General features: G+C 41.0%; 1 protein-coding gene across 2 annotated transcripts in view; it reads left to right on the top strand.

The window, feature by feature from the left end:
- Nucleotides 1–16,563, top strand: part of cmip (c-Maf inducing protein) — a 248,695-nt gene that overhangs the window by 180,490 nt on the left and 51,642 nt on the right. For both annotated transcript variants that reach the window (XM_078400764.1, XM_078400763.1), the window contains exons 8-10: nt 9,071–9,174; nt 9,771–9,875; nt 14,206–14,607. In XM_078400764.1, coding sequence (XP_078256890.1) covers nt 9,071–9,174; nt 9,771–9,875; nt 14,206–14,607 — 611 coding nt within the window. The remainder of the gene's footprint in view (nt 1–9,070; nt 9,175–9,770; nt 9,876–14,205; nt 14,608–16,563) is intronic.

Raw genomic sequence — 16,563 nt, 5'->3', positions numbered from 1 at the left:
GGAAGCCAATAAAGTCTAATCTTCTTCCCTCATAGTGTGTAGGAAGGAACTGCAGATCCTGGTTCAAACCAAAGATAGACACAAAAAGCTGGAGTAACTCAGCGGGTCAGGCAGCATCTCTGGAGAAAAGGAATGGGTGATGTTTTGGGTCGAAAACCTTCTTCAGACTGAAGACTGACCCACTGACTTGCTCCAGCTTTATGTGTCTATCCACAGTGATACTCTCATTGTCCTCAGTAATCACTGGGACAGCCATGTTGAAGTGAAAAGCTCCATTAGCTGGAAGATGCTAGATGTTTGAATTGCTTGAGCTTTAAATCTGGCTGATGGTTACTCAGCTGTGTGTCACAGTACCACCAGCAACGAGAAATCCAACCAGTAACGCTCGCAGTCTCTGAAACAGAGAGATTTTGCAAAGAGGAGCCCAACAGAGCAATACTTCAACCGGCATTAATGAACTTCATGAACTTTTAAGGGGCATAACAACATATAAGCCCCCAAACAAATTACCATGTCTAGGTACCAGCCCGGTGGAACTAGAAGTTATTTTTCTCTTGCAATATGCACTCCTACACAGAAACAAAAGCGAAATGAGACCACCAATAAAAGTACAGAAACACACAGGCACACAGTGGAAGTGCTGTGGCTGTTCTGTATAAATTTGATGGTTGACGTTTAATGGCTCAAACTATGGGATGCATGACTAAATCTTAATATATATTCCTTTTATTCGTCCCACACTGGGGAAATTTACTTAGTCATCACAATTAGCAAGGGTCACAGTGCTACGGCATTAGTCAGCATGCTGATTTGTGGATTGTATAAACTCCACAGTTAACTGGTGAAGGATTACATTTACCAGTTTCTTCTGTTGTTATTGGCAACTTTGCAATGCAGTTGGCTCAGCGATTGTCCAGAACCAGAATAAAATATACCCTGATGGAATTTTAGTTTCATTTCCCTTGGCATGAAAATGGAAAGAATATTTATAAATTGGAAGAGATTGATTTGCTCTTTCCTGTATGGTTGAATGTGACTTGACCACAGTTGAGTCAACTTTGAATAGAACATCTCAAACGGGAACTGCTGTCAAAATTGTTCCACCGAAAATACTGTATATTGCGTTATATTTTGCATGTTTATTTTGAGGAAAAAACAGAACTACAGCTCTACAAACGACAATAGTTTATACAAGAGCGGCATGGTGGCGCAGCGGTAGAGTTGCTGCCTTACAGCTCCAGAGACCCAGGTTCGATCCTGACTATGGGTGCTGTCTGAACAGAGTTTGTACGTTCTCTCCATGACCTGCATGGTTTTCTCTGGGCGCTCCGGTTTCCCCCCACATTTCAAAGATGTTCAGGTTTGTAGGCCAATTGGCTTGGTTTAATTGTAAATTGTCCCTAGTGTGTGTAGGATAGTGTTAGTGTGCGGGGATCGCTGGTCGGCACGGACTCGGTGGGCCGAAGGGCCTGTTTCCACGCTGTATCTCTAATCTTGGTGGTATTAATTTATTTTATTTTGCCAAATAAACGAGTGTTTGTCAGAAAATGGGCTTAAATTGTAACTTTGGGTCAGTGAAATGGGTCTTTTAATGTTTATCTAGCCAATCCTGTGCTTGGTATGGAAATATTTGATACCAAAACTGGATATAAAACAGGCAAATGTTGCCTTCCCATTTTTGAGAAATGCACAATGAGCAACTATTAATTATGATTCCAAACATTAGCCATTATTTTGAAAGATTTAATTACATTTCTGTTGTGATACATGCAACAGAGAAACAAAAGCTGCTCCTATATGTTTCCTAAAAATATATAAATATAAATATCATTTATTTTTTATTTTATAAGGAATGTGAAAACAGTCCTAGTTAAATGACAAACGTTAATATCAATCCAGTATTGTTCCATTTTACCAAGGGGTACCTTTGAATAACCTATGACAAATTTTAGATTCAAGTTCCAAAGATAAATGGCTTGATGCATATGCAGAGGTGCTACACTGTAAAAGATGTCCTTTAAAATCATTTAATTCGCATGCACCATAATAATTAACCTAAAATCCCCTTCTCTTTTTACATCAATTTTGTTAACCATTTCCCAGAACTTCTTGGATTTTACGGACACTGCAAATACTTTTGTTTCCTCAAGCAAATCTTTTTGTATTTATAGGAATGATGATATCAGATGAGCCTTCCTCCCCAATGTGGTTACTCTTCTCTTGATTTAAGTACGAATCAATTAAACTAATATTTTAGAGTGTCAGGAGACTAAAGTTTGCATTAACTGAAAAGTGCGCTTCTTTTGAATAGGTTTGTACGATCATACATAATGCCACCTGGGTAGATTTAAATTTTTGATTTGTATTTTATCATGTGGTCAGGGAATTGGAAGGAAATGATGCTAGATATCATGCACTTATTCAACAATACACTCTAAGCACAAAACATGTTTGATGCTCCTAATATTTATGTTCAGAATTGCAGAGACGCCTTTTCAAAGTAAGGCTTGAAGAAGCCATATAATGGTTAGGAAGGAACTGCAGATGCTGGTTTACACCAAAGATAGACACAAAATGCTGGAGTAACTCAGTGGGACAGGTGGCATCTGACTCTGGAGGGAAGGAATGGGTGACGTTTCGGGTCAAGACCCTTCTTCAGACTGAGAGTCAGGGGAGGGGGAAACTAGAGACGTGGAAGGGTAAGGTGTGAAAACGACAGATCAAAGCTGACGATGCTCAAGGAAATTTGGAATGGTTGATTGTTGGCTGAGGGGAACAAACCGTAAAATTAATCAGGAGGACAGTGAAACTAGTTGGAGAACTAGGGTGGGGAGGGACGGAGAGAGAGGGAAAGCAAGGGTCAAGTTAAAGAACTCAATATTCATACCATTGGGTTGTAAGCTTATGGTTGGTGGAATTGTGGAATTTTGTTCCGGGGAGGTGGCCTGTTTTAAGGAAGGGCCTGATTTGATTGAATCAAATCTTTAACCATTAGTGTATTAGATTGCAATAAACAGACATTTAGAGTTTTGGTTGTAACACTTTTATGTTTAAAAGTTTCTATTCTTGTGCATTAAGTCAGCTGACTCCATCTGGAACACTTTTTGATCTGGAGAGAAATTCAGTTTATCAATCTTCCCTTTTTATGGATGGCCTCCATTGATGCTATTATACTGAGGAGGCAATTTATGTTCCATAAATTGCGCTATAGAGTCATAGTCATACAGTATGGAAACAGGCCCTTCGGCCCGACTTTCCCATGCTGACCAACATGCTCCATCCACTCTAGTCCCATCTGCCTGCATTTGGCCCATATCTCTCTAAACCTATCCAATGTACCGTCAAAAATGTTTCTTAAACATTCCGATAGCACGTGCCTCATCTACCTCCTCCAGCAGCTCGTTGCATATACCTACCATCCTTTGTGTAAAAAAAATTGCTCTTCTAGTTCCTATTAAATTCTTCCACCCTGACCTTAAACCCCATGTTTACTGCCTCTTGTTTCCCTTACCCTGCGTGAAAGACTCTGCGAATTTACCCTGTCTATTCCTCTCTTGATCTTACACACCCTCCCATGGTCTTGTACATATTTCTCATTTCATCTCATGCCTCATAGAAATGGCTACCTGAGGTGACAAAATCACCTCATGTCTGCCTCCAGCATGTTATCTCATGTCTTTCTGCACTGGTTCTGAAACTGATTTTCATTGTCACTTTGTTGCTAATATGCTGTGCTGATGTGAAAGGAAATGGAACTGTGCCCTTGGCTATTCACAATGAAGAGGGAAAATGTATCATGAACATATAAGATAAGTCGGTTAGCATCCTCTTGGCAACAGATTACCACTTGGGTTTGCGACTTTAAAAAAAAAATCAAGATTTCAAACCATGATTCGTGGAAGTACATTTATATTCTGTACAATGGGAAAAGTCATTTGATTAGCTATTGTAGATTAACAATCCACACAGTTTAACACTGGCTTTTCTAGGTGAGCAATGAGATCTGGGGTAAGATTGATTTTTTGCAGGTTTCCGTCTTTACTGTATTTTTCTTGTGAGGAAGAGAGGGGCAAAACCTTTAGAAAACGTAAAGGCAATTGGTTCTTCTTTTGGACTCTCTTCTTTTCATGTGTAAGAAAATAACTGCAGATGCTGAAACTTCAACAACATCTTGACGCTGACTGGCTGATTAATGCTAGAACATTTGAGAGAGCAATCACACATATATCCATAAGTATCCTATATACTTGTACAAATATACCAGACCATTGAAACCCAGTAAGTTTCCTTCTCAGTGGCAGTTAACCCATCTATTGTTAACTGGAAAAGGGAGCAGGACTCAAATAATTTGTTAATGGGTGACAATCCTATTTGGCGCTTCAAGGAACCTTGTCCTTAGAAAAGCATGGCTGCACGTCTGAAAGCAGGTGGGGAGAAAAGCAAGATATAGATGACTATTACTATTTGTTTGAGTATTAATCCTTTGGTGACCATTGGTTCCCACCTTTTTCCTGATTCAACTCCTCTTGAGCCAGTTTGTGGTCATTGCTAGTTAGCCCATCCTAAGTTCATAAGTTACAGCAGAATTAGGCCATTCGGCCCATCAAGTTTACTCTGTTATTCAATCATAGCCGATCTATCTTCCCATCTCAACACCATTCTCCTGCCTTCTGCTCTGAATGCCTGACACCCATACTTATCAAGAATCTGCCAATCTCCGCAGTAAAAGTATCCATTGACCTGTCCTCCATCGCGTTCAGTGGTAATGAATTCCACAGATTCACCACCGTAAAGAAACTAAAGAAATTCCTCCTCATCTCAGGAATTGAGATTCCTCCTCATCTCAGGAATTGAGATTCCTCCTCATCTCAGGTATCTCTAAACTAAACTCATTCCTCATCATTACTCCCATTGTGTCAGTGTGGGGTCTCAGCAAAAAGGCATCCAAATGTACACTGACACTCTGCTCTCCTTTTAAACCGTAACCTCATCTGCTTCAACCATTTCATCTTTTTTTTTGCTCAAGTATTCTAAATGCCTGAACCGTTCCTGGCAGTGAAATGCCCATGCTCTGTTAGCAACAGTGCAATGGAGGCCATGTCACTGAATATGTCTCTTGTAAATATGGCTGGTAAACGATTAGCTGGAGGATGCATTTGGTGAAAGGTTATTTGCAGTTCCAATGAAAGAGTGCCGAGATGAAATTCAGTGCCTCTGCCTCTGTGGTGGCTGTCTGCCCTGTTGAGTATTTCGACTCATTTTGTGTCCAGTGCAGCAAAGCTTCAAATCTTTGGCTTTCATTTTGAGTTACTTGTGTGGTTGAAGGTATTGCCACCAGGGAATAGAAATGAAAGCCTCGTTGAAGTTTAGGTTACAACTGTTGGGAAGAGCTTATTGCTGGCAGAGATCCCACTGAATGAAAGGTTTAACCCTGAAATATGAACACTTGAACTGGTACTTTGCCAATGGCCAAAGCTCAAAATACTGATTACACCAGTTGAATAGAATAGTTTTTATTTGCAATAAGTAGGTCTAGGCCAGTGATGATGTGAACCCATGGTAATCCCAAGGTACTTTTGAAATCATCCAACTGTGTGGTGTTGATCCCAGCTTCAAAACAGTTTCGGGTTTCACATTGTTTAATTCAAGCATTTCAGCACTGAGGTTTCCCACTCAAAGCCAATTTTATTTGGCACGATGGACGTTCACAAGAGACAGAGGTGTACTGATTTTATGTTTCAAGGCTCCGAGCATGAGCATTGTGTGCAAACTGCTGTTGTACTGAGACGTCTTCGGCTGAAACAGACTTTGACGGTGGGTCTTGATTTCCTAACCTGTTCATAAAATGACCAAAATAAAATAGTTTCAATGCACACTTGCTTGAAGTCACATTGGATGATATACCGTTGTCAAAGTGCCAAAGGATTCAACTATCAGAAATACTTCCGTCATGATGATCTACACGAGTCAGAAATTAGTCTATGCACAAAGACATCTCCCATACTTTGTTTAGTTTTAACCTGCAGTTGAGGGGAAATTGCAGGGCTATCCAGGACCTCTTCTAATAATAATAATAATAATGCATTACATTTATATAGCGCTTTTCATATACTCAAAGACGCTTTACAGAGAATCATCTGTATCATCTTTGTTAATGTCAGCACGCTTATGACATATGTTTCTTTAAGGATGGGCTGGGTGCATAGAACAGTATAGCACAAGACCAGCCTCTTTGGGCTAAAATAAGGCCATAAGGTCATAAGGATTAGAAGTAGAATTAGGCCATTGGGCCCATTAAGTCTATTCCGCCATTCAATCATGGCTAATCTCTCTCTCTCTCCGAACCCCATTCTCCTGCCTTCTCCCCATAACCTCTGGCACCTGTATTAATCAAGAAATGTCTGTGTCGAACAGGATGCCAAGACCATCACTTATCGACCTGCACTTAACACATATCCCTCCACTCCCTGCATGTCCATATGCCTATCCAAAAGTCTTTTAAATGCCTCCAATGTATCTGCTTCAATCACCACCCTCGGCAACCCCTTTTTAGGTACTCGCCACCCTCTGTGTAAAAAAAAAAGCCTCTCCTGCACATCTCCTTTAAACTTTCCCTTCTCAGCCTCTCACTCTCCATGAACTCACTCCCCTGTTATTCAATTTCTCCATAAATCACTACCATTCAAATATGCTCCAAATTTTAATTAGAATGAAACTTTTTTTGTTTAATGTGTGTCATTTTAATGATTGTTGAAGATTAACTTTTAATTGGAACCTTGCAGATACTGCCCAAGCTGGCAGGCTTCCCATGGACTTGGGAATGATGGCCAATATTATTTATTCTGAATAATGGATTCTTGTGTTATGACTTTCATGTAATGGCTGGTTCTTTTATTATTTTACCTGCGAGATTATTTCACTCCGCAATACTGACAGCCACCACACCTGATTTTGCTGTGGAGGGAATGTCTTTGAAGCAGCTGAGACATGGTCATCTGTAGAAGGTCTCCTTGACCAGGTTTAACCATGGTGTTTGAAGTCTAGAGTAGTTCAGGGCCATTCCCTGCATGTAACCCTGTTGCCACTTCAGTGCTGCACCTGCTCTGTTGAAGGTGACTAAAACTTAAGGATTAAGATGCAGGAGTCTGGGATGTTAGCTGAAAGGTACTATTCTATGACTATATCACAAAATGCTGGAGTAACTCAGCGGGTCAGGCAGCATCTCAGGAGAGAAGGAATGGGTGATGTTTCGGGTCGAGACCCTTCTTCAGACTGATTATGATAATATTTTATGATTATGGTTAGTCTTAAGTAATCCATAGGACCCTAGGAGCAGAATTAGACATTTTGCCCATCTATTCTACCCTGCCATTCGTTCATGGCTGATCTGTCTTTCCCACTAAACCCCATGCTCCTGTCATCTCCCGTTAACCTTTGACGCTCCAATTCATCTAGAACCTATCAACCTCCACTTTAGAAATACCCAAATGCCTTGGCTGAAAAGATAACAGAATTTATTCCCATTAGTACATTAGAAAACTAGGTGAGCTTTGAAGCAGTGCAGTGGTTTAATAATCATCCTTGCTAATGCCAAGTTTTTATTACCGATTACTTAATTAACGGAGTTTGAATTACCCAGCTGTTGTGGGATTTGAACTTCTATTTCCAGATCATTAATCCAGGCCTCTCAAACACTTGCCCAGTAACATAACACATCGCTATCGTTCCCTTATTAAGAGTTTATTTTCTCAGCTGCGTTCATCTCTTTTTTTGTTCTGTAGATATACCCTGTGAGTTATGGTGTGTATGTTGTTGCCCTGTTCAAACAGTTAGATTTCTTACCTAGCAACAGTAAACAGCATCCTGACTTGGTACATAGCCAAATGCTCGGTCTAATCATGTTTACTCCAAAATGTTAGCAGCGGAAAAATATGCAGAAAGTCGTACAAGAAAGAGCTGTAAAGATTGCAATGCTTTTGTCTCATTATTCCTCATTGATTTTCTGCAATTTTTCAATGATTTGAATGAATTAATTCAAAATGTCAAAACTCGATAGCAGAAATTCAATCTGTTCTTTTGGCAAGCTAGTTCTGATCTTTAATAGTTAACTTTGTCAGTCCTCCATTTGGCACACTGATTTGAGTAATGATCACCAGACATTGCAATCTACGAACTTAAGAATGATTAGAGATATAATGATTAAATATTAACAAACTATGGAAGGTTTTGGCTTAATTTTACTGCAAATATTTTTATAATGAATGCAACTGATTTCCCATGAGTTGTTTGGCATGTTTTTTTAAAAAGTTAGTTCTTTCAGTTCATACTGGTTAATATATGTTGAACTCCACTGGGATGGACATTTAACAAAATGTAAAAAAGAAAAGAAAAGAAAAAGAGTTCTTAAATTGAAATGACCTCTGGCATTAATATTTTTTGTTCATTTTTCAGTAACTTTCTGCTAGGTTGCTACATCTTAGCATCTATCATCTTAATGGAACTACATCTGCTTTGAATACCGATTTCAATGATTGGTCCTACCGATTTCAATGATTGTCACGGAGTGACCTTAGAATGGAATTTTTTTTTTAGCCAGAGGGTTGGTGATTCTGTGGAATTCATGGCCACAGATGGCTGTGGGGAGGTCAGGTCGTTGGGTATTTGAGAGCGGGCTTTGATAGGTTATTGATTCGTAATGGTGCCAAAGATTATGGGGAGAAGGCAGGAGAATGGGATTGAGAGGGAAAAATAGGTCAGCCATGATCAAATGCCCAACGAATGGCCCAATTCTGCTCCTTTACCTTATGGTCCCATGATCCAGTCAAATAATACATTTTAAAAGAGCTGCCAAATTTCTGCTGTGCTAACTTTATGAGGACAGTTACTCATGCAAGAACTTTAATGTTAAATCATCATTTTCTGATTTAGCACCACGAGATTTATGACAATCTGTGAGCTCTGCCAAACTGATATTGTGGTGATGCTTGGTGGAGTTTGGATCACTGTAAAAGATGGCTCGAGGGCAGTAGATGATGGCGGATGAAACAATACTTTATCTTCATTTTCTCAGGATTTTGGCAAGTGTCCTCGGTTGAGACTTTTCACGCAGGAATATATTCTTGCTTTGAATGAGTTGAATGCTGGAATGGAAGTGGTAAAAAAATTCATTCACAGGTATGTAGAACCTTACGTTCTTCTTGATTAACTTTTGAAATTACATTATGACTCAAGTATTTTGAAGAACTTGGGCAGCATAGTGGCATAGTAGTAGAGCTGCTGCCCTACAGTGCCAGAGACCCGGGCTTAATCCAGACTACGGGTGCTGTCTGTTTGTACATTCACCCCGTGATCACGTGGAATTTTTGCGGGTGTTCCAGTTTCCTCCCACACTCCAAAGATGTACCTACAGGTTAGTGGGTTAATTGGCTTCGGTAAAATTGTAAATTGACCGTAGTACGAAAGATCGTGTTAAGTGATCGCTGAGCTGCGCGGACTCGGTGGGCCGAAGGGCCTGTTTCTGGGCTGTATCTCAAAAGTCTAAAAGTAAAGTCTAAAGTTAAAATAAAATTCATAACCATTGGAGATTCGGAGAAAAATGGTTCATTTTGCCAAATGAATCGATAATTGAGTTTCAAATAGTATTATTAATGCAATATTTTAATGAGATTTTAAATTGCACACATTTTGAGTAATATGTCCACATTGTTTAGTTATACTATTAGCACGATACTACTTTTAGCGATCATTTTTTCTCTTATTTTATGTTACAGAATGCATGGTCCAACTGGTCAGTGTCCCCATCCAAGGGTCCTTCCGAACCTTGTAGCTGTCTGCTTAGCTGCCATTTATTCTTGTTATGAAGAATTTATAAACAGGTTTGTGTAAAGATCTTATGTTTTCTTCACATCCTGAAAGAAAAATGAGTTGACAGAATAATGATTCATCAAAATGATTAGGCTTTGAACTGTCTTCTTGTCACCTTCTTCTCGGATGTAATGTTAATGCGAAGCATAAATATCTAATAAATGGGTTTGGTGAAAGATTTTTTATGATGGGGCAATGTATTCATGCCAAATTTGCATTGATTTGTGTTGCAAACATTCCAAAGCAATGAAATCCTCACGATCTTTAATAAAAAATCCTTAAATTTGAATAACATATTTATGATTTAAATTCATGGTTCTGCTTCCAAAATCAAGCAATCATTTACAGATGTCTTTTCATGAAGGTTGTCTTTTAAAGTATCTTAAACACTCTTCAGAACTAAGGCTGAGAGAGTAAATTGGACACTTGCATCGAATGATGCTGAAATAAAATACTGCAGAAGCTGGAAACCTGAAATGAAAACAAACGACTGGAAATATTCAGCTGGTCAGGCCGTGTCCATGGAGAGATAAAAGGCTATTGAAATGAAACATCAGACCAGCTTATGTTGACTGATGGAAAGGGTACAGAGAAGATTTACAAGGATGTTGCCAGGATTAGAGGATCTGAACTACAGGGAGTGGTTGAGTAGGCGGGGACTCTATTCCCTGGAGCACAGGAGGATGAGGGGTGATCTTATAGAGGTGTATAAAATCATAGTGGAATAGATCGGGTAGATGCACACAGTCACTTGCCCAGAGTAGGTGAATCGAGGACCAGAGGATATAGGTTTAAGGTGACGGGGATAAGATTTAATAGGAAGCTGAGGGGTAACTTTTTCATACAAAGGGTAGTGGATGTACGGAACAAGCTGCCAGTGGAGGTAGTTGAGGCTGGGATTATCCCAATGTGTAAGAAGCAGTTGGACAGGTACATAGATAGGACAGGTTTGGAGGGACATGGACTAAACGAAGGCAGGTGGGACTAGGGTAGCTGGGATATGTTGGGTGGTGTGGGCAAGTTGGGCTGAAGGACTTGTTTCCACACTGTATCGCTCTATGAGTCCATGACCTGGTGGAGGTTTTGATTGGACTGCTGGCATTCACTGTCGCTATATGGAATCTGGCAACAGACCCTGGAGTCATTGAGACTCTTAGTTACATTGGGACAGGCAAATGTTTTCTCTTTGAGGGCTGGGGCAGGAGCCAAGACCCTGTTGATTTCAGATTTTGGAGGCAAAGGAAAAACTGTTTTAGGTTAATATTTCTAATTGTTTTAAGTTTTAAGATATTTGTAATGAATTATTTTAAGTTTTTTTTTTCAATTGTTTTAAAAATTTTACTTTAATTTTAAGAGAATGTCAAAATCAGTGACGGCTTTTACAGCTGGCAAAATTTTGCCCCCAGTTTAGCTGAATGTCACAGGCTATCAGGGTATTTATTGTACGATAAGCCCTTCTCGCTGCACCAACAGAGAGGCTATAGTTGTCCAGAGACACCGTAAACATAGTCTGGGGTGCAGAGGGTTCAAGTGGAAGCTTGGACAGAACTGTAGGTAACTCAGAGTTCAATGGTATTTCTTTGTCACGTGTATCGAGGTACAGCGATTATTTTTTTTTTGCATAGAGTTCAGTAAAAGTATTACTGCACGTAAGCACAATCTTAGATTTAGTACAGGTGTATAGGAGCAGTACACTGAGACGGTGTACAAGAGTTGCCAGGTTTTGGTGCCTTTTTCAAGGCCAATCGAGGATTTGGATCCAGTCTGTTCACTCCGGTTTTTGTTCCCAGCAGATTTTGCCTAACCTGCTGTGTATTTCCAGTATTTTCTTTTTTTTATCTCGTTGGGGAAAGATTGGAAAAACCGATCCAGAGAAACAGAAGAACCCTTTTGCATTCAGAAGGGGTCAGAAAGTCAAGCCTTCCAGCCACTGGAGCAAGTGCAAAACATAGTACATGGAACATAATAAGCTACAGCACGGAATCACAAGACAATTCTAGGAAACCCCTCATGCCGGCGATGCATGTACCTGTATTAACATCGTACAAATCCCGCGTACACTTATGTTCTCAAAGCCTGGAGCATTCCTACCCATAAGATATGATCCATCTGTAAAGAAATAAGACGCATGTAATAATGTCAGAAGGTTATAGAGAGCTGATTACCTTATCAGCTATTACTTAAAAACTACCTGACATAAAACAGGAGAGAAAAAATAAATCCCTTGCCCTGCTCTAACCGATTTCATATCCATGATTTTGTGGGGAAGGCATAGATGAATAGCTGGATACACCAGAGACTGTAGATACTGGAACCTTGAGCAATCTTGTTGGATGAACTCAACAGGTCAGGCAGCATCTAGGGAGAGCATGGACAGATGATAACATATAATAACAACTACAGCATGGAAACAGGCCTGTCCGGCCCTACCAGTCCACGCCGACCATTCTCCCTGACCTAGTCTCATCTACCTGCACTCAGACCATAACCCTCCAATCCCCTCCTATCCATATACCTATCCAATTTACTCTTAAATAATAAAATCGAGCCAGCCTCCACCACTTCCACCGGAAGCCCATTCCATACAGCCACAACCCTCTGAGTAAAGAAGTTCCCCCTCATGTTACCCCTAAACCTTTGTCCCTCAATTCTGAAGCTATGTCCCCTTGTTGGAATCTTCCCCACTCTCAAAGGGAAAAGCCTACCCACGTCAACTCTGTCCGTCCCTCTCAAAATTTAAAAAACCTCTATCAAGTCCCCCCTCAACCTTCTACGCTCCAAAGAATAAAGACCCAACCTGTTCAACCTCTCTCTGTAGCCTAAGTGCTGAAACCCAGGCAACATTCTAGTAAATCTCCTCTGTACCCTCTCCATTTTGTCGACATCCTTCCTATAATTTGGCGACCAGAACTGCACACCATACTCCAGATTCGGCCTCACCAATGCCCTGTACAATTTCAACATTACATCCCAACTTCTATACTCGATGCTCTGATTTATAAAGGCAAGCATACCAAACGCCTTCTTCACCACCCTATCCACATGAGATTCCATCTTCAGGGAACAATGCACAGTTATTCCCAAATCCCTCTGTTCCACTGCATTCCTCAATTCCCTACCATTTACCCTGTACGTCCTATTTTGATTTGTCCTACCAAAATGCAGCACCTCACACTTATCAGCATTAAACTCCATCTGCCATCTTTCAGCCCACCCTTCCAAAAGGCCCAAGTCTCTCTGTAGACTTTGAAAATCTACCTCACTATCAACTACTCCACCTATCTTAGTATCATCTGCATATTTACTAATCCAATTTGCCACACCATCATCCAGATCATTAATGTAAATGACAAACAACAGTGGACCCAACACAGATCCTTGATGTTTTGTGTCCTTCAGTAGAAAGCTCCCGCCCCCAATACATCACCTGTTCATTTCCATCCAGGACGATGCCTGACCCGCTGACTTCCTCCAGCATTTTGTGTTTTGCATGGACACATAGCTATCCATACATTTCACATCCACCACACAAACCAACCTCCCTTCCATTTGCTCCATTTACATCGCACTCTGCCTCGGCAAGGCCACCAGAATAATCAAGGACAGGTCGCTCCCTGGCCACTCCCTCGTCTCCCCTCTCCCATCAGACACGAGGTATAGAAGTGGGAAAATGCACAGGTTTTTCCCAGCTGTTATCAGGCAACTGAACTATCCTACCACAACTAGAGAGCAATCATGGGCTACTATCTAGGGCAGCACGGTGGCGCAGCTGTAGAGTTGCTGCCTTACAGCAAATGCAGCGCCGGAGACTCAGGTTCGATCCTGACTACGGGCGCCGTCTGTACGGAGTTTGTACGTTCTCCCCGTGACCTGCATGGGTTTTCTCCGAGATCTTCGGTTTCCTCCCACACTCCAAAGACGTACAGGTATGTAGGTTAATTGGCTGGGCAAATGTAAAAATTGTCCCTAGTGTGTGTAGGATAGTGTTAATGTGCGGGGATCGCTGGGCGGCGCGGACCACGTGGGCCGAAGGGCCTGTTTCCGCGCTGTTTGTCTAAATCTAAAAAAAAAAAATCTGCCTCATTGGGGAATCTCGGACTATCTTTGATCGGAATTTACTGGACTTTATCTTATACTAAACGTTATTCACGTTATTCCACTTCATCGTGTATCTGTACACTGTGGATTGTAATCATATATTTGTCTTTCCGCTGACTGGTTAGCACGCAACAAAAGCTGTTCACTGTACCTTCGTGACAATAAGCTAAACTCAATCAACTCATTTGATTTTAAGCAAGGTGCAGTTTAACAGACCAGACAATTATCTGTGCTCCTCCACAGTCGTGACAATTCCCCCAGCCTGAAGGAGATTCGCAACGGCTGTCAGCAGCAGTGCGATCGGAAGCCGAACATGCCCCTCCGGCACTTGCACAGCAGTCCCGACCTTGTGTCGCAGGAGGTCAACTCCGACGCCAGGATGAAATCCATCATCGTGAACTCAACCGAGATCCATGTGGAACTGGGAAGGAGCAACATGGTGAATCAGAAACTGAAAGGAAGCACCAGCAGCAGTAGCACCAGCACCAGCACCTGCACTAACAGCAGCAGCAGCAACAGCAGCGACAGTGAGCCCAGCCTCATTGACTGTTTGCTGGTCAGCCCCACCTGTAGTACGATCGTCATCGAACTGAGCTCGCAGGCTGAGAGAGTCCTGGGCTGCTATGTGGAAATCCTCAAAATGCTGTAAGTACATGCACTCCAAAATACATTTTTACTTGTTCCAGGGAATAACATGAACAAAGGGGAAAGTAATAAACCTATGGAGGTCAATTCTCCTGTATCAAAGAAAAGTAAAATTGTAACAAAAGCCTTCTTCTATTTGAGTTGAGTTCTTTGCATATTTTTTTTTGGCTGGATACAGACTAGTGGCAGAGACAGACTAGTGTTGTCATTGTATTCAGATAGATAGAGAGTCCCCACCTCATTACATGGAATGCAGTTATTAGGCCTTCTAAGGATGTTTAGTAAAGTGGTTGTTCCATGCTGCCCAAATGACTGAAGGTCTTCAGCATTCTTTACCAGGCTGAAAGCACAGAGACAGTAATCCTTCCCTCGTTAACTGGTCCCTCCATGGACTATATCGTGCTCACTGTGGACAGCTGATGGATGTATCCACCAGAAAGCCCTAATGTAGGTAGCCACAAGAAATTGTGATGCTAAGAAATGCAGCTGGGCACTAATTTTCGCAAAGTTTTTAACTAATGTCCAGGAGAAATGTGTGCAACGTCCACCAAACTGGGACAAATTCACAGTTGCATGCATCACATGTGCAATATAGTAGTGATTGTGTTTTGGATGCCATTTCCCGAATGCAGTCCATTAACTTCAATTGGATCAAAATTTAGGAAGCAGAGCACAGAGCCACAATTATACTGTGACTTTAACATGTGCATCAAAGGCTCAACATCTCACATGCTGTGTTCATTTTGATACAGAGTAGACTCCCACTAAGAAGAAGTAATCCTAAAGATCTATAGCAAAAGGAGGCGGCACGGTGGCACAGCGGTAGAATTGCTGCCTTACAGAGCTTGCAGCATTCGAGACCTGAGTTCGAGGCTGGCTACGGGTGCTGTCTGTACGTAGTTTGTAAGTTCTCCCTATGACCGCGTGGATTTTCGCCAAGATCTTCAGTTTCCTCCCACACTCCAAAGATGTACAGGTTTGTAGGTTAATTGGATTGGTATAAATGTAAAGATTGTCCCAAGTGTGTAGGATAGTGTTAATGTGCGAGGATCGCTGGTCGGTGCAGACTCGTTGGGCAGAAGGGCCTGTTTCAGCGCTGTATCTCTAAACTAAACTAAACTAAAAATAGATTCAAAAGAAGAATATATTTGGATGTCTATATTAGTAAATTGATTTATATTTATTGCATTTGTTTAAAAAGCAACTAGTTGTTATTTATAATATTATTCAAACTTTAAAGTTGAAAGTAACCTTACTCGAAAGTTAATTGCAGCAGGAAAACTGATAAAATAGTCAAAATATGCTGGGAGCTATCTAAAAGAAGGATTCAGTGGAAATATTGTTCTACCTTCTGCAACCTACATAAGCTTAAGTTAAAGACCCAAAAGATCTTCAGATGATCTAACAATATGACAGAAATGGTGGTTTTCTTGGACAAAACCAAGATATATATACATGCGGCATATTTCTGAGTGCTTCTTGAGCCATTGACACTAAGCTCCAATGTTAATCAGGATGTGCGGTTTACCATTATTTTGCTCTGCAGACATAGTTGAAGAGAGAGTTAAAATATAATAGCCTCTGAACAATGAAACCAAATCGCTAGAAATATCTTACACTCTGGCTGGATTAGATGGCTCATTTCCAATGGTTTAAACACTGGCACTGTTCTCCAAAACCACTGCCGTTTAAATACAATTTTACTTTGGGCAGAGAATTTTGCTTATCTTACATTTCACCCTCATATTCCTGGCCAATAGTTAATGGATTTGACATCTTTTAACATGTTAGCTCAGCCACAAAGTAGAGGCTTTTGTCTCCACAGGTGCCAATTTGCTTCCCACTTTGCTTGTGAATTGTGAGGGAACACTGTAGAGTCAATATTCATAATGCAGGGCACATTCATAATGCACTGCAGGCGGCACGGTGGCGCAGCGGTAGAGTTGCTGCCTTAAC

Source organism: Rhinoraja longicauda, chromosome 6 (genome assembly GCF_053455715.1).
Source record: "Rhinoraja longicauda isolate Sanriku21f chromosome 6, sRhiLon1.1, whole genome shotgun sequence".
NCBI lineage: Eukaryota > Metazoa > Chordata > Chondrichthyes > Rajiformes > Arhynchobatidae > Rhinoraja > Rhinoraja longicauda.
Note: the sequence above shows the minus strand (reverse complement) of the source record. Positions and strands in the feature narration are given on the sequence as shown.